The sequence below is a fragment of the Perca fluviatilis genome, chromosome 12, assembly GCF_010015445.1.
Source record: "Perca fluviatilis chromosome 12, GENO_Pfluv_1.0, whole genome shotgun sequence".
In the NCBI taxonomy this organism is placed as follows: domain Eukaryota; kingdom Metazoa; phylum Chordata; class Actinopteri; order Perciformes; family Percidae; genus Perca; species Perca fluviatilis.
This window is the reverse complement of record NC_053123.1, coordinates 17,031,082-17,049,630: the sequence shown is the minus strand read 5'-3', so window position 1 is coordinate 17,049,630 and position 18,549 is coordinate 17,031,082. Positions and strand designations below refer to the sequence as shown.

The window sequence follows — 18,549 nt, the reverse complement described above, 5'->3', positions numbered from 1 at the left end:
GTTTTTAGTAAAAATACATGACAAGTAAATATCAGAAATTTTCTTTTGGGGTTGGGGGGATTTCAGTTGCAGTAAAAATTGAAATGGCAACTATTGTAAAGTCAAAATATAATTTACTAAAGATTCCAAAATAATAAAAAACAGCCTTCAAAACAGACCTCCTCTGCTCATGTACAATTAAAAGACCTGGTACTTCCTGCTAATGCTGTACACACTGTAGACAGGTTTCTTTTACAGTCACATATCCTCTAGACTGGCGGTGCAGCTTCAGCTGCCCATCAACAGGGTAATCCATTTTAAGGCACAAAATGAAGACCATAGTTCAGCCAAAGCTTACATGATGCTACAGTCTGCCACTGCAGGTTTGAGGAGTGGTATTCACAGTTTGGAAATGAGCTTTGACGGACTTCTGTATAACCCTGTTAGCTTTGGCTCAACTGTGGAATGGGTTTGTATGCACTGAATGAGGATTTTGAAGATGGAAAGATGATGCTGCATACTATATGTGTAGTGGGTAAAAAAATAGGGACAGACTTTAAAACTCCCAATCTATTCCTTTAGGATTTCATCACTGTCTCAGTCGCTGTGAGAGCTTGAGCTCGATTTATTCCTCTTGCTGTCGTTTCGGTCTTTGCCCTTTGTACTATCTGGTCTTGGTTTGGCCGGGCTTCTTCGGTCTTTGGATCTGGAGCTACTATTTGCTTTTCTCCGTTTGCCATCTGGGCTCTTTTGACTCTTCCTTTTCTCATCTCTATCGCTCTCAGAACTGCTGCTACGTCTTCTCCTTTGGTTGCCAGATTCTCTGTCTTTGTCCTTTCTATGAGACGACCGATCTTTGCTGTGGTCTCTCTTATTGCTCTTGCTTCTGGAGCGCCTGCCTCTGTGGGAGTCTCTCGGCTTATTTCTTTCTGGACTTCTTGTTCGCTGTTCCTTATCCCTGGATGTCCCTCGCTTCTTATTCTCCCTTTCACTGTTGTGTCGTCTGTCCTGACTCCTAATACGTTCTTTGCCCCTCTCTCTGTCCTTTTCTCGTTTTTCTTCTTTGTCTTTTGACGCTGCACGCCCGCTCTTATCCCTGTTCCTGCTGCTTGATCTGTGCCCATCTTTTGTTGTTGGCCTTTCCTTACTTTGTGACTTCGTTCTAGTTCTCTCACCATTTCTTCCTTTGGTATCCTCTTTATGCTTTTTATCCGACTCATGACCCTTATTTCTATCTTTATTGTGATCAGACTCCGACTCCTTTTCCTTCTTATTCACATTTTGGTCTTTGCTCCTTGAGCGACCTCTTCTGTCATCACTTTTGTGCTTATGACCCTTCTCTCTGCTTTTAGACCTCCTACTCTTTTCCCTGCTTTTACTGCGGCTTTGGGATTTATCCCGTTTCTTTGCCTTGTGTTTGCTATGATTCTCATTCTTGTCATCATTGTCCTCTTCTTTGCTTTTGGATCTATGTGACCGAGTTTTCTTGTCTTTTTTACCCTCAGCTGTGTGTTCGCGCTTTGTGTCAGCGGTCCATCTTTCTCTTCTTGGAGCTTTAGCAGCCTCATCCTTGGCCTCGTTCATGTCCCCTCTGTTAAAAAGAACAGTAAACGTCACCTGCAGAACACGACTACGGACATCAGGCCCCACTATTGAGCTACGTGACAACCTTAAATATGTTCTGAGCTAATATAATCGTCTGTTGGAAACATTACTCAAAAGTTCAGAAAACAGTTTCATTATTTGCTTACATAATGAATGTTCTTGTTTAATGACACAGATTACAGGGCTCCAGACTGTGACCAAATGGTCGCATTTTGCGACCACAATTTGAGAGTGTGCGACTGAATTTTACATCCAGTTGCACATGCGCGACCAGTAAAATTGCCCCCTTTTTTTACACGTTAAACGTTGAAATTTCGGTACCTGAGAGCGCGTAAGCTTATCTGTCCTCTCTGAAAATTGACAGAGAGCAGAGCTCTGACACAAACACATACACTCACAGAGCTGCAGATGGTGCAAACTACGTCAGCTCTGCATACTTGATAATATGAATCAAGGCATATCATCAAGTATGCTGATGATTCTGTGATAATTAGTCTTCTGCAGGATCACAAGGTGGGACATGGTCCAGTTTTGGACGATTTTATCTTATGGTGTAAGGACTCATATCTACAACTCAACGTCTCTAAAACCAAAGAGAGGTGTATTGACTTTCGTCAAAATCCTCCCACCACTGCTTCAACTTTGATTAATGGCACAGCGGTAGATGTGGTAAACCAATACAAGTACTTGGGCACCATTTTAGATGATAAATTGAATTTTGAGACCAATACAGACTATATGTAAAAAAGCCAATCAGAGATTGTTTTTTTTAAGAAAGCTGAAGGGGTTTAATGTTAAACTTTTGTTGAGTCAATCTTAACCTTCGCCATGATCTGTTGGTTTGGCAATTTGAGTGTAACCAACAAGAACAGACTGGGAAAAATTGTAAATATATCTCGGAAAATAATTGGCACTGAGCTCAACAGCATTAGGTCTGTGTATGAGGCCAGAGCCACACAGAGGGCAATGGCCATTTTGGCTAACACCACTCACCCATTACACTCTGAGTTTTGCCTCCTACCATCTGGAAGGAGGTATACCTTTTGAAAACGTGCCCGGTCTAACAGATACCTGAGATCATTTGTACCATCAGCTGTTGGGTTTCTCAATAAACTATAGGTCATCTGCCATCCTTGCCATTTCACAGCATTTACTTGTCATCTTTTAAGTGTAGTGTATATGTGTATTTATGTTTTTATCTATTTTTGGTTTTATGTGCTTTTTTTTTGTTAATATAACCCGGTTATTTTTACTTTTGTTAATGTAAAAATAATATACAAATACAAATTTACTGTCATGACAGCAATGGGGCTGTCAGTTTACCTTCTATGTTTCATCTTCAAAAGTGACACTGAATGTGAAACAGCACATTGTAATTTCTGCATCTATTATCAAAGTATTTATTAGTAATACAGTGGAAATTAGTAGAAATGTGAATATTTGGTTAGCATGTTGATTTACGGTGTGTGCCCCTAAATTTTCTGGTTGTGCCCCTAAAATTTTCAGTTGGGGGCCACTGTACTCCTAGTGAAAAAAGTTAGTCTGGAGCCATGGATTAGCTTTAAAATATAGAAATATAACAGCCTTTGCATTTCATTCACAACTAATATCTGGAAACATTTCAGGTACCCACCCAGATAAGTTTTCTTATTTTATGTCAAACATTTCATCACTGCTAGGCACACTAAAGGGATGTCAATATGTGCAAGTTTATATTTAAAGAAAGCTAAGGCCTTTGACTGGCAGAATTCATTTTAAATGGGCAGCCTTATTTTATGATCTTTTTTCAGATTTTGTTTTACATTTGTGAATTGTACTTTTACATTCTCTTTATTAAGTCAAAGTGAGGTTATCTTACTTGTCACCCTTAATCCAGCGCTCTCCAGTGACTGCCCTCATCCTCTGACGTTGCATCTCCTGACGCCAGTGTGGAGGGGTTTCACTGCGCCGAAAACGATCTCTGGACCTAGAACGAGAGCGTGACGGAGTCCGATAGCGCTGGATGGGAAAAAGGACAAACCACTTACTTCTGTTCTTAAACTGAAACTCACACTGGCCAAGACAGACATTTTATAAAACAGCAATTACAATGTTCATGAATGTTGGAATTCAATTTTAGGTGTCACTGCCTTATAAAAGCTATTTGACATATTCCAATCTCATTAACACAATATGAATTGTGACACAGTGGACAAAATGTTAACGGTAGGGATGCACCGAATATTCGGCCACCGGAAATTTTGTGACAAACAGAAACCGCGACCTGCACGTGTGTCAGCACCCGATCCGTTCCACCTGCAAAGCGACTCCTAAGCAAAAATTGAGACGGACCACGGAGTGAAAACAATGAGAAGTACGCTCTTAGAGTCTGTCAGCACACGTTTCAGTGAGATCTATTCGGATCCTCTGCACTTCATCGCGACTGTACTTGATCCGCGTTATAAAGACCATTACTTGGATGCGGAAATAAAGCAGGGCGCACGAGAAATGATCCAGGCCGCGATGGATGTGGAGAACCGCGGGGGAGACGTGACGCCGACGAGCAGCGCCAGCGCAGGAGATCAGAGCGCAGAAAAAAAAGACTCTTCTCTCTGCACCAGATGAGGGGCATGCACCCTCGTTGTCTGATATGTTCAGTGAAATCCTGCAAGAAAGTGCCTCAAATAATAATAATAATAATAATAATAATAATAATAATAACAACAACAGGTAAGCTATTCTGTTCTTAGGCTACTATATACTGTATGTGACTATCAGATTGTAGCCATATTTCTGCTAGATATTTTATAATAACTTTAATATTAATTTATACAATTGCAATGCTTTGATTTTAGTAAAGTTAGTACACAGTCATAGCCATAAATGCAATGGTACTAATAATTGGCATAATTTCTTTCGGTGTTTCGGTTTTCGGTCTTGATTTCCTCTTTTTCCGTTTTTGGTTTCGGCCAAGAATTTTCATTTTGGTGCATCCCTAGTTAACGGAGCTCTTCTCATTGGTGCAGAGCACCTACCCTCGGACCCCTGCCTTTTATCTTCCTCCCGGACCGTGTCATCACCAGTCTTCTGTGATATGATGATTGAGAATTATATGTTATGCCAGCACTAAAGAGAGGAAGAAAAGAAACAAGGCATGAAATTTACCAGACAATGGCATTATTCATCGTGTCATATCGGCTGTTTGTGAAGCAAACTAACCTTTCTCTTGGCCTTTCCTCCTTTTTTGGCTGAACCTTTTCAGCCTCTTCTTTTGGCTTCTGGGCCACCTGGGGACTCCTCCTCATGAGGAACCGGTTCTCTGGGATGGGTGGAATTTCTTCAGGACGTACAGTAGATGTAACCACCTCTTCTTGTTCTTTCTCTTCAGCACTTTCAGCCTCTGATCTATGAAAGCATTGCAGCTCAGAATAAAGACACTAGATATTGTTTACACTGCAGAAGGTGCAAATGTGACAAATGAGGTACCTTTTCTTTTCCTTCTTCTCTTTCTTTTTTAGCTTTTTCGCCTTCTTTTTCTTCTTCTTCTTAGATTCCTTCTCAGATTCTTCAGAATCAGAGGAGGACTGTGATGAGCTCTCAGAGTTGCTGGAGCTACTGCTGGAACTAGAAGAGGCTCGCTCTTTCTTTTTTTCATCTTTCTTTGCTGCAGACATTTAAGAGTTTTAGAAGCAATGCTTCATACAAATCTACAGTAGACAAATCACAAGCTGATGTTTGAAACAAACCTTTAGATTTAGGGACAAGCTCTCCGCAGTTCAAAACTTTCACGTCAGCATACGGTCTGCTATTAGGATCCGTTTTCTGGTTCTCCATGGTTTGAACAACCTCTTGGCCAGAAATCACATGACCGAAAACCACATGGACACTGAAAAAAAATACAGTGGGGTTGAGCTTTAGCTATGTCGATCTAAGTGAAACATATTGTGTATATTGTACACAATGCAATCATTCAGAGTTTTAGATGTGATGAAGCAGCACTCACCCATCCAGATGTGGTGAGGGTTTTGTTGTTCTGAAGTGTTACAGCAGGCCATTCAAGACAAAAAAGGAATTTAATTATTCGTTTGACGAAAGGATGACAGAACAAACTAATGCGTCAAATTTATAATATAAAGGAAAGGTGCTTACATAAAAAACTGTGATCCATTTGTATCTTTGCCCCTATTGGCCATAGACAACAGGTACTCCTTGTTGTGTTTAACAGCAAAGCTTTCATCTGGGGGAAAAGGATAAAATTGTACTGCCATCTTGAAGCCAACGTCGGTTTGGATAACAACTGACAGCTCTGACAGTGGACTTTTTACCTTCAAAAAAGCCTCCATAGATGGATTCGCCTCCTCGTCCATTACCTACGATGTCAGAGAAGAAATAAAACATAAGAAACGGGCTGCTACAGGAAAAAGATTTACGGGATTATAAAACGTCTGCCAATTGCTGGTTATACGTATTTGGTTAGATTGATGTTAAGCTTTGTTGATGCTTTCCTTTTAAGATGCTGATGCCATACATGCATATGTAGCAGGTAAAAACCAACTGCTTTGTGATGCTTTTAATACATTAACAATCTCTTCACAAGCTAAGTGCACCATTCACATCCTCCAAACTTTCATAACTCACCTTCGCTGAAGTCTCCTCCTTGAATCATGAAGTCTTTTACAACTCGATGGAACAGACATCCTTTGTAGTGCAGGGGTTTCATAGTGCCTTTACCAATGCCTTTTTCACCTGAATGAAACACAGTTAATTGTCAGCTATCAATATTAAAACTGTGCCATGAAGTAAAACATTTCCTGGCATATTATTGTGTAGAAATCCATTATTCACCTGTGCAGAGGCACCTGAAGTTTTCACAAGTTTTGGGACAGATGTCTGAGAACAATTCAACCACAACTCTGCCGACTGTGAGGAAAGAGAATTGTTAGTTTTGTTTATTATGATTGAGAAAAAAGAAAAAAAAAAAAATCACCTTCAGTGGTCAGTACATTAGTACTAATGCAGTATAATACAATATATTTGCAAGATATCCTACTGAAACCCTTCTTCCCACCCTAATTATATCAATGACTGTAGACTAAATATTAGAAACCATTTTTAGAATACAATATAATTCAACAGCAGCACAAATGCTATCCTCCAAAATGACAATACAGTTTAATCAACACCTCTCTAAAACAGTAGACAAACTAAGACAGTATACCATTAACAGAGGTAACATTTATTACAGGGCTGTCATATTAGACGACATTATCATTTAGCTGCAATGACCTAATAAACTGACAACTGAGTGAATATATCAGTAAGTAGCCAGAAAGTTGAGGTGTCCTCCTTACCGAGCACATTACTGATGCCAATGTCAAGGAAGCACCGAGTGCGCTGAACCTTGATCCCCATGATCTCCTTTACTGATCAAACACCTGAAGGGGAGAAACATAGAGAACACAAGAGAAACAAGAGAATTTAGCCCTAAATAACTTGCCTTATCGTCTCAGGCTTTTGGTTAATTACAGAGTGTGTGTGTGGGTGTGTGTGTGTGTGTGTGTGTGTGTGTGTGTGGTCGCAATTGCTTGTTTGTTTTTGTACAGGGCTTGTTGTGTTGATGCTTACTTTGTATTTTTGTTTATGCTTTGTTGTCATGCTTATATTTTTACATGTCGTCTTCCAATATAAAGCACTTTGAGTTTACGTTTAATAAAAAGGTGCTTTATGAATAACATTGCCAATTGCCATATAATGGACAACATAAACGTTACTGACACGGTAGCATTAACGTTGCGACGACAGGGGGATTTTAAACATAATAGTTCGTTGGTTTTTAATTCTATCGTTATGGTTTCACGTAGACACACCGTCACCCTAAACGGTAGGCCTGGCGTTAGCATTAGCAAATTAACCTAGCCTCAGTCAGATAACATGTACAGGGATTCTTCTACATGATGTGAACCATACAATTTCGACATATTAACTACACAAATATATCGCCAAGACGTGGTTAATGCGAAATCACATCACCTGGAAAAACAAGGCTATCACTCCATATGGCGAGCAGCTCCCAAAAACGACGGAAATCAAGTTTCATTCAGTGTTGGGCTCACTGTTTTCTAAAGATGGCGCGGCAGGGACGTCAGTATTTCAAGAAGCGTGCGCCAGTCAACGCAGCCGGCACGTAGCTGGGAAACACGGAAACAGTGCGACATTTTATGACCTGAAACTGACCTGTCAGGTACAGCTTTTTTTTTAAAGAGTTCATTAAAATCTCGCAAAAAATTATATCCAGCAAAAGAGACATTAGGGAGATTTAGACTTAGTATTTAATATTCTTGCACTTTATATTAAAAGAAGAACAAAAAAATGTTCATGTATTTTGTATCACTGTATGTATACCATAACATGTTGGGTTTGATGTTCAACATTTTATAAGAAGGAAAACTGGGCCAACCAATCAATTTCAGGATAAAGACATGCTTGTATGTTTTGAAGGTAATGAGATTGAAAAAGATGTTTTTGTGTGCAGTAAAATGCAACATTCACGAGAAGAAATGGGCAGACTTCAACCAAACGTTGGACTTTTTTTCACAATCTTGACTAATTTTGTGTTTGGTAAATTTGTCATGAACAGTTTTGTGTGTACAGACTATTATACTTGTGTTTTTTAAATGATGTAAAAAAATAAAAAATGGTACAGCCTTCTCAGAAATCATCCACATCAATTATTCTCAAAGTGGGTCCTTGTGTGGATTCCAGGGGGTCCCCAGAAAAAAAGGGGAATCCTTATTTTGACTATAATTTCATCCATAAGTAACACAATGTATGACTATTTGGTCATTGGTTTCATACACTTTCTGTAATATAACATCTAAAAGCAAAAATCCTATCAGATGGAGGACCCTGGGAATCTTATCAAACTGAGTGAGTGGGGGTGTCGTGGTCTAATTTGTGTCAGTTTAGGGGTTCTCACCTTAATGAACCGCTCTGGACAACTGGTTGCCTGCTGAAGGACTCTTGACCTTAATACGATACATCCATGACCTCACCATGTCTGCATAGGCTCCTGACTGAAAGGCAATACCCAGGGTTTAAAAAACCCTCGTATTCAGTATGTCACTGGCTACGGAAGTGAAACAGTATGGTACGCATGCACGCATGCTGGGTAATTTTGACTTTGAATGAGCGATTTTAATGACATAATGTATTTGTGTTATATATCTTATGTTTGAAGCGCTGTAATCTGCAGAAACCTAGCTAAGAGTCCAGCTAGCAGGGGTAATCTGGAGTCATTTTAGGTATTTATTTTTCCATGCACGTGAATACCGCTTTAGCAAACTGAACTTATAGCTATTGGTGTAACTGTTAAGGAAAGTAATATGAAATCTCTGAATGGGGTTGTCTGCGAGATGAACCTGTCTGAGCCTGAGGTCAGCATGGCACACTGAGCTAACCTTACTGTCATCATGCAAGTGTTTGTGCATAAAATGTAACTTATAACGATAGCATATACCAACTTATAAGTTATAACCATATATAATTGAACACATTGTGATGCAGGTCAAATTAATGCGTTTCTTTTGTGTGTATCTGTCTTCAGTTGACACAGGTCCCCGAAGGAGCACCTAACCTATGCTACCTCCAGACTGGAGTTTTGTGGGTGTGATCTCAGCTCGCTGATAGCTGCCTGCCTGTTGGTTTGACGTTGAAGTGCACAGTGGGGACACTGTGTTGGTACAATGAACACCCCAGTGCATTTTTAATTTGAGCCCAGGTCTGTGGTGATGCTTCGGCTCAGGTGTGTGAATTCCTTCCGGCTCGGGAGACTTTTTCATGGGGGGGCAGTGAACCGAGACCAGGTTCTGGAGCAGCGTTTTGTGTTCTGAAGTTAGCGTGTTAGATGCTGGGGGGGAAGAAGGGGTGGGGGGGGGGGGGGGGGGGGGGGGGGGGGGGGGGGGGGCAATTCCAGAAGGAGAAGCCACAAATGCTCAGGACTGTGGAGCTCATCAAAATCCACCCACAGTTCTTGACTCTCCGGGTTTTGGCGGAGAACAAAATTGCTCTTATGGATGATTTTATGTTGGTTGACATGCTTTACAGTTTCCTCAGGTACATAAAGATATATACACAATTATTATAGACACAATAGTTGCAGTGTTATGTCTTTGAATCATAATATAGGAATGATAATGTCCTGTATTACTGTCCATCTTTTAGGTTGAATGTGGATCCACATGACTCTCTTGTTCAGCAGTTGGTTTCAGAAGCATGGCTCAGAATAGACAGGTATGATTGCATTACATTAGTTTGAGTTGATGGGATGTAGGGCTGCAACTAACTATCATTTTCATTATTTAATAATGTATTTTCTTTCATTAATCAAGCAATTGTGAAGTCTATAAAATGCCAAAATACCCTCAACTGTCTTGTTCCAACCAATAGTCCTAAACCCAAATATAAAAAATGCATTGACATCAAATAGAGACAATGTGTAGATCTCTACATTAGAGAAGCTGAAACTAGCAAGTGTTTGGCATTTTTCCTTTTTATAAATTACTAAAAAGATAAATTAGTATCAAAATGGTTGTATTAATGGGATTTATTTGCAGATTTCCAATGGCATCCCTGTCCAAGTTTTCCATCTGTCTCAGTGATCAGCACCTTCAACACAGTCCTCTAATGGGCCACATCACCAGTATTGTGGATCAGAGGTTGTCGTCCATTGATGATGCCAGGTTGGCCATGAGACGGATAAGATCAAATATTTAATCAAATATAAGTACCTTTATATTGTATATTGACTCTGGTCATGTTTTCCCAGGATCCTAACTACACTGATGATCAGCATGTCGTCCCTAGTGTCTCCCCGGCTTCGGGATGCCCTGATTAGCAGGGCAGACCATCTCCTAGACACCATGGATCCCTCAAATTACAACAACCCGCGGAGAGTGGTGCAGTTTCTGCGCAACGTCAAGCACAGTTACCGGCCTCTGCTGGAGAAGTGCAACAAGATCATATTGTGCAACATTCCCAGACTGGACGCAGAAAATATCAGCATCATCATGGGGCTGTATCAGTCCCTGCAGTTCAACAACTGTGACTTCAGGCTGGCTGTCAAACAAAGACTAAAAGAACTGATTGATTCAAGCACCGACCCTTTCTCCTTCACCAAACTGTTTGTCGCTCTGGCTCCGATGGCCAGTCAGGAGATCAGAGACGGGTTCGTATCATTATCAGTGGAGGGATCCATGAGTGGACATCTAACGCTTTACAACAGTTCTTGAGTCACACATGTCTCCAATGTGGTTTAATCCCTCTCAGGTTGGAGAACACTGCCCTCCTGTTGGCGGACGAGCTCAGTGCACATCAGGCTTTGGCTATAGCTGAAGCTCTAGAAGAGATTCAGAGCAGGAATCTTAGCTTACTGAACAAGTGAGTTCATATCTCATATCATATAGTTTAATAAGTGGAGCCAATATATCGACCAATATCCACTTATTGGATATATATATCAGTACACTGACAAAAAACATTTCATTGTTGATCTTGAAAACAGGCCCATTTAAGAGCTCTTCTGGTGCTTTTGATCGTGTACATGATCTTTTTTGGCAGATGCATTTGTCATGAAATTGTTCAAATTTACATTTTCTGAGAACTTCAAGAACCTCTTGTTCATGCTGTCTTAAAAGTTGAGATTGAAAATGAATTCTTTACATTGGAAACCGCAGTTGACAAAATCTCACCACAAGGACCATTCGTTTAAAAACAGTCTCCATGATATATAGTTTGCCCATCAGAAAAGTTTATTTTTTAATTGTAAAATCTCTCCACTCAGGTTATATCGTGTTGAAAGTCAAATTTCAGGGATCCTTACCATAATGTTGTGTATCTTAATGTGTTTATGTGAAAAGATTCCACCGATATTTTGTAAAATGTAATTATTACAAAATAATTTTCCAGAATTGCATTGGTAATCCAAAGGAACCTTCATTGCTACAAGCCAGTGGAGGTGGCCAGAATCACCCAAGCTCTTTTTCTGCTGCAGTACCAGAACCCCGAACTCTTCACTAAACTAAGAAACATTTTGGTCAAGTAAGTGTTTATTTGAGCTAAGGAAGACTTGTTTCTTCTCTCTTTGATTGAAACGTAGGCTGATTACGCTTTCTCTTGCAGCTTTTTGCAGCGCAGCTTCTTCCCCTACGAGGTGACCATGTTGACCCGTGTTCTGTCTATGCTGCCCTGCCCGCGGCTTGACGAGGGCGTGATCTCAAGGGTGGATGCGGTAGTGACCCAGTGCAATCTCAATGACCTCAACACCATTTCTTTCGCCGTTGCCAAGTGGGTGCGCAATGATCCCTCCTACCGCCACAACACTCCCAGCAAGTACGTCCGTCTGCTGCAGACCCTAAATCGTTGCGGGCACGAGAGGCTGCAAACGGCAGACCGGCTGGACTTGGTGCTGGAGGAGCTCAAGTACATTTCGGGAGAGTGGTTTGAGGAAATGCTACTGGAAGAGACGATGGTCACGCTGAAGAGGATGATGGACCAAATAAACTGGACCAATGTGCCTGAGCTGGCCCTCTTCTTAACCAGGATAAATCACCTCTGCCCTCCCCTGATGGACCGTATCGCCAGTATGGCCATTAAAGACATTGACAAGGTGCCCTAAGAGATATCACAATGTGTTGAGTCTGGAATAATTAATTATATTAAGCATACTTTTCCTGTATCCGTTTTCAGATTCACCACTCGGCAACCTATGCTACCCTGCTACCCTTCTCTGTCCTGAATTATGATCCTGTGCAAGCAGACGAGTTGTATGATGTTTGTATTCAGCGCTTCACGCCTCATATCAGTAAGTCAATCAGTTTACACTGACTTTTAATTTTTGATTTTAAACTTACACTAACACCTTTCCCTCTTGTGTTTGTAGGGTCCTTTGACCCACATCTGCTAGTTCTCCTGGCGTACACTTTGGCTGTGGCCGACTGTTTTCCTGAGGAACTGGTCAAAGAAATCTTCAGTATAGACTTTCTGGGAAAGCTGGATGCCCAACTAGAAAGTATGTCCCACACTTTGCTTGCAAATGTGTTATAGTAATAGAATTGTTAATCTGCATCTTTAGCAAAATACGCATCTTAAAATGTAAGCACTTCACAGTTCAATAATACTGTTGTCCTAAACTTCTTACAGCTCTACCTGATAACCTAAACATGCGGACCAGACTACGCCTCATGGAGCTCAATCGTGCCGTGTGTCTCGAGTGTCCAGAGTTCCAGGTGCCCTGGTTTCATGAGCGCTACTGCCAGCAGTTGCAAAAGAAAGGTAACAAAGATGCACTAGTTTAGGTGGGGAAAATGGAATTCAAATAAATATGTACTGTCATATATTCTGTCAAAATGTTTTTTTTCAGGGAATGGCACTGTGAGTCCTGTGCAACAGCAAATCCACAAAATGCTGGGCGAGGTTCTCGGTGGCATTAACTATGTTCGAGTAGCAGTTGTCACTCCATATTTTTACACTGCAGGTGAGTATTATGAGGGGGGATTTCCATCTCGACATTAAACGCTAATTTGATGTTTTATCGCACCTATTTTATTAAAGTCTGCACCTGAGGAAAAATGAAGCTCATACGATGGGTAGCCCCTTCACTTGCCATGCATCAGGTCAATTTATACAGATGAATTTCAATTTATAACTCTTAAACACAAGCTTTAAGGTAACGGTCACATTATATTACCGTTATTTCCGTCAGAAGTGTAATGTGACCATGTTGTGCCTTTACAGACTTTGAATGCATACTGGACAAACATCTGCAGCCGTTGCCCTACAGCGAGCCCAGCACACTGCAGATCTCAGACAGAGGAAAAGTTCACTGGGGGACCAGCTCAGTGGAAAACATGAGGGATGAGCTGCCACCTGGAGCTCAGCGGTAGGGATATATCAGAAAACAACCTGAATAATAAAGATGAATAAGTAGACCAATCGGAAATGAATTATGTTTGACATCCTGCTTTTACTTTATCACTCAAGAGTTGCTGTGGACTTTCTTGATTCAAAGTCCTTCTGCAAGAACTCTCACCATATGAAAGGCGAAGCCCTGATGAGAAAACGACACCTTGAAATTCTGGGATATAGTGTGGTTCAGGTGAGAAGACACCATTTTAAGATTGCATGCGGTGGGGCGCCCTGGTAGGTCACCTGGTTGAGCATGCGTCCCATGTACAAAGGTTCAGTCCTTACCGCAGTGGCCGCAGGCTTGATTCCGACCTGCGGCCCTTTGCTGCATGTCATTCCCCTCTCTTTCCCCTTTCCTGTGTTAAGCTGTCCTGTCAAATAAAGGCCTTAAAATGCCCCAAAAATAATCTTTTAAAAACCAAAAAATAAAGATTACATGCGGTGATCATATTAAATGTCAGTGACACTGAAATAATCTGGTTTTTTTTACAGGTCCCTCACTTTGAATGGAACTCTATGGAGCTTTCAACACCAGATGCCTGGAAGGACTATCTAAAGAAGAACCTGTTTAGAGAGCTTTCTTCTTGAAGGCCTTTATTTATTGAATAATGAAAGTAATGTTGCATTTAACACTTTGACAGTGTTTTGAAAACTGTTAATATACATCAAGTGTTCCTTACTCTATTGAGCGCAAAGTTGACATGAATCTACCTCGTTCATGTTAAGTGAGATTGTGCATTAAAATGAAATATTTTTAATAAAATATAAAGCTTCATTATCTTTAAAAAAAAAAAAAATCTAACATGATCAGCAATCAGTGTTGCTCAACAAACTGGCTATCATGCATTTTGCTAGACTAGTCAATATGCAGAGCGTCAACAGGAGCCAAGGTTTCCATCAGTCCTCTTTGGGAGTATCGTTTACAAATTCACACAAAGATTTAAACTGTGATTGTAGAGCTTTTGAACGTGAACATCGGCAGACATTTTCCCAAGACTAGATTTTATCCCTTACATATGTGACCTATCCAGACTCTTATTCATACATTAAAAAGGCCTCAACATTTAACTGAACCTTTATAAGTTTAATCCAATCTGTTCTGACTATACTAGTGACTTCTCATACAACAGCATTAAAACATTTTAAGTGGAACTTGTCATGACAGGGCCACACTATTTTGAATAATCATATGAGCCGTGTAGTATTGCTTGAAAACAAACCAATCTAAAAGGTCAAACAGACACAGTAAGCCTGTGGAGATATTGTTTTAAAGGTGCACTATGAGTTCCTGCATGGTCACTTCGGTTGACGTTCCAAGTAAATACCAAACAAAACAGAGCAAGCTCGGCCCTCCCCCCATGCTTCTGTTATTATTGTCACTAACCCCCACCCCCAACCATCTTGTCGGTGATTGGCTGGAGTGGTTTGTTGTATTTTGGTGCACAGCCTGTGCCTCTAGTGTTTGTTTGACGTTTACAACCCCTATGTTGTCCCCCGAGACCGGGCTTTTTCACAGTGTATTTATGGGGCAGGCAGCTAATGGATCAAGGAGAGCTGCCTACGATTTGAGCCAAAAATGAAATTGCGCTGAAACCATGCAGTAACTCATAGTGCACCTGTAATACTGAAGAGTTACAAGGTACTTGTTGTAACTGACTGGAAGAGGAACATTTTCAGATTAAAAGAAGAAAACATTTCTATGCAAACCTAACCAGCTAACAGTAACAATTATAAAAACTCGTAATTAAGGGGTGAAAGTGGGGAATTCTCAACAAGTGATGTGTTTTAGAAGATCAGAATCAACTAAGTCTGGTCCAAACCACAAGAAATAAGCCAATTAAAACTATAACACATTTCATAGAAACACTCAGAACAGGCAAAGAGGACATGTGATATGTTAAATGACAACAAGCCACTAAATAAGAGCATGTACATAATATTATTGCCTACAGTAGTAAAGTGAACGTGCTTTATATGTCCCTAGACTGTTGTTACAGATGGGGCATTCTGGCTGCATTTAGACGCATGGACACACAGGAGGCTCCAGCTGCATAACGCATCTCTTTGATCATACCAGTCCACTGTTTCTTGTCATCTTCATACCTGTTGAGACAGTTAACATGTCACTATAATACAGCATTGAAAGTATTATGAGAGCCATCATTATAAAAAAAAAAATATTGAGCAAGATGACATTGTTCTGTGCAACATTATATTGTAACATGTAATGCAACAGAATCAACACATACAGCCAAATGTCGATGATCTCACTGGGTGCGCATTCGTTCTCGCTCTCCACCAAGGCGAAGCCTCCAACAGTGTACAACTGCCCTCCACTGCTCACCAGGTTGACTGAGCTCCTCTCCTGGGGCAACTCTGGGAAGGGTGACCACCTGCAACAAGGTACAATGTGATATCTCCATGTTGTTTGTTTTTTCTTGTCCTTAAGAATCTCAGCAAGAGTTCCTTGACTTTTTATTAGAATTTTATATTAAAGGAATATAAAATAAATCATATATTGTATATCTGTTACACAAATTATAATACTTTTTTTTTCTCATTTGTGTTTTTTTTCTGGATGCCTTCTCTTTAAAATCTTTCAAATGAAGCAGTCTGAGGATGAAAACACCATGGTTTAACCGCTCACAGCAAGATTGGGACCACTGATTTAAAGCATGCAAATATATCAAAAAAGCTGCAACATTTTATGAATATTTGATATATAAAATTTGGATTGGTAAACTAAATATCTGAAAATAAAAAAAAAAAAAACAGCTATGTACAACACTTTAAGGTGCCTATACAAATTGTTATAATAAAACCACATACTTGTTGGTTCCAAAGTCATAGGCTTCACATGCAGCTGTGAGGCCTTCCTCATTGACTCCCCCAGCGACAACAATCTTTCCGTTATGGATAACTGCCCCAAACATGGATCTGGGCGTCTTCATGGAAGCCACTTCTTTCCACTCTGACCTCTTGTGGCTGTATGCAAACATCTTATTGGTTGCTTTACTTTACCGGAGAGACAAAACAGATGAATGTGAAGGGTTAATGTAATGTGAAAATAATATATTTTGACTTAATTTCAAATGTTTTGGCATTGCAATCTTACTTGTCATCTGTTTTTCCTCCAATACAGTACACCAGCCCGTTCTCAGAGACAACACAGTGGCCGTGGATGTTCAAGGGCAACTTTTTAGTTTGAGTCCATTTCATTTTGCTAAAAAAGGGCAGATAAAGAGTATTTAAACAGTAAATACAACCAGTGCTTTCAATAAGACAAATGAATGAGCATATCCAAAATGGTTGTACTGAACTTACTCAATGTCATAGCACAGAACAGTGTCATGAGACTCATTGGACTGTAAATCTTTTCCTGCCACAGCAAAAAGGAGATTGTCACATTCACCTACAGCAAACAAACACCTGGGGGAGGGCATGGGTGGCAGAGCGATCCATTCAGCAGTGAGACTGTCCAACTGAAAGACATTTTAAAGATATTTTAGAAAACCAAATGAAGGAATTACTTTCATGTGTTGAGAACATCTGCGATGTAAATTACAGTTGTATACCTGGTAGAAGTAACACTGCAATGGGTTTTCTTTGTCCTCTTCATCCACAAACAGTCCTCCCAACACGTACAGATTGTTCTTCCTTGTGACCAGGCTGACGTGGTTTCGTGGGATCTGCTCAGCCATTGCAGCAAGCAAACATTCATTCTCCTGGGCATCATAAGCCACGGCAGCAGTGTCATTGATCATCAGAATCATGTCTTTGGCATACATGCCGTATCTGCGGTTATCATTCAGATAGCTGGGCAATTTTTCCTCCTCTCCTTCCTCATCATCTTTTCCCTTTTTCTTCTCAGGCAGCTTCCCTGCAAAGGCTTCCTTTATGACTTTGATTTTTTTGAGAAGCTCCGGATCAGCCTTAATGAGGTCATCCTTCTCCACCTTCTCCTTAAAGTACTTCTCTGGGAGCAAACGGAAACGAATGCACTCAAAGGCCTCCTCTAAGGATTTCACACGCTTCTCTTTGTCTTTTCTGATCCACCTCATGAGGGTCTCAAACACTACTTCCTCCTTTTCTACATTCAATGCATCTGCTCCAATAATGGCAAAGAACTCAGGTGGAGCGAGCTCTAAGAAATCCTCATCATTTGCTATGGTCTCAAATCGATCTGCAATGTAATCTCGAGCTGCCATTGCCAGTCTGGCGCTGTTCAACATCAGTCCCAGCCTGTAGATGGCAAGGCAGTTTTTCTTTGACAGCGTCTTCTGGAGATAATTCACACAAACTGTGAACACGGAGGGGATCTGAAAGCGGTTGGCAGCAGCCAAAATATCCTGCACGTTGTTGTCATTGATGTCAATCTCTGCTGAGTACATGTGATTTACAATGGCCTCCATAACGACGGGGTCCAGGTTCTCCAGAACAACCTCCATTTGATCCATTTCCTTGCCATCGTTTGAGAAGTACAGCTCCCGGAAATAAGGACTACAAGCTGAGAGAATGAGCCGGTGGCAGGGGATGCTTCGGTCTTCAACCTTTAGGACACAGTCAATTAACTTATTCTCATTCAGGAGCTCTTTGAGTCCATCCTGCAGCAAAGTGCTCTGAAACAGACGGAGATCTTCCCTCATGCTTTGGGGATCCATTGTTTTAGGACAGGACGTGAATGGAAGTGTTTACCACAGACTGTCCTAGCTGGTGAAGACCGAGAACTATAGGCAGCCAGGTCTGAAGTCACTTCAATATAACCGTGCCCCCTCTAAATATAGCCAACCACCCCAACCATGAAGAATTCAGGTTGGCCAAATCGGAGAGCTCACACAGCTGTCATAAGAGTAAAAACAACTGTGGAGCCTTGTCACCCTAGTGATTTGTAACAACACTGTTGTATGGTCACACAGAAATAACCTATGATCCTTTCATTTAATTTACTATTTTTTTATCCAATTGGGTGAAATGTATAGTTTTCTATCTATCTATCTATCTATCTATCTATCTAACACAATGGCA

The 18,549-nt window shown here is 40.7% G+C and overlaps 3 protein-coding genes across 3 annotated transcripts; 1 reads left to right on the top strand and 2 right to left on the bottom strand.

The window, feature by feature from the left end:
• Window positions 1-303: 303 nt before the first annotated feature.
• On the bottom strand, window positions 304-7,749 carry ppig (peptidylprolyl isomerase G (cyclophilin G)). The gene is made up of 13 exons (XM_039817652.1): window positions 7,594-7,749; window positions 6,915-6,998; window positions 6,409-6,483; window positions 6,202-6,309; window positions 5,889-5,933; window positions 5,713-5,800; window positions 5,567-5,596; window positions 5,310-5,449; window positions 5,050-5,227; window positions 4,783-4,968; window positions 4,599-4,689; window positions 3,443-3,582; window positions 304-1,570 (listed from the first exon to the last, which is right to left on the bottom strand). The coding sequence occupies exons 2-13, from the start codon at window positions 6,973-6,975 to the stop codon at window positions 577-579; spliced, it is 2,136 nt and encodes a 711-aa protein (XP_039673586.1). The 5' UTR covers window positions 6,976-6,998; window positions 7,594-7,749; the 3' UTR covers window positions 304-576.
• A 942-nt stretch (window positions 7,750-8,691) lies between these two features.
• On the top strand, window positions 8,692-14,258 carry fastkd1 (FAST kinase domains 1). The gene is made up of 16 exons (XM_039817651.1): window positions 8,692-8,996; window positions 9,167-9,443; window positions 9,482-9,675; window positions 9,784-9,852; window positions 10,176-10,301; window positions 10,388-10,786; window positions 10,888-10,998; window positions 11,527-11,658; window positions 11,740-12,226; window positions 12,307-12,421; window positions 12,500-12,628; window positions 12,760-12,891; window positions 12,980-13,093; window positions 13,354-13,498; window positions 13,600-13,714; window positions 14,017-14,258. The coding sequence occupies exons 2-16, from the start codon at window positions 9,351-9,353 to the stop codon at window positions 14,110-14,112; spliced, it is 2,457 nt and encodes an 818-aa protein (XP_039673585.1). The 5' UTR covers window positions 8,692-8,996; window positions 9,167-9,350; the 3' UTR covers window positions 14,113-14,258.
• Window positions 14,102-18,471, bottom strand: klhl41a (kelch-like family member 41a). Its single transcript, XM_039817650.1, has 6 exons — window positions 17,100-18,471; window positions 16,849-17,006; window positions 16,640-16,747; window positions 16,354-16,539; window positions 15,774-15,917; window positions 14,102-15,627 (listed from the first exon to the last, which is right to left on the bottom strand). Exons 1-6 carry the CDS (start codon window positions 18,183-18,185, stop codon window positions 15,516-15,518), a joined length of 1,794 nt encoding a protein of 597 aa, XP_039673584.1. The 5' UTR covers window positions 18,186-18,471; the 3' UTR covers window positions 14,102-15,515.
• Between the last annotated feature and the right edge of the window lie 78 nt (window positions 18,472-18,549).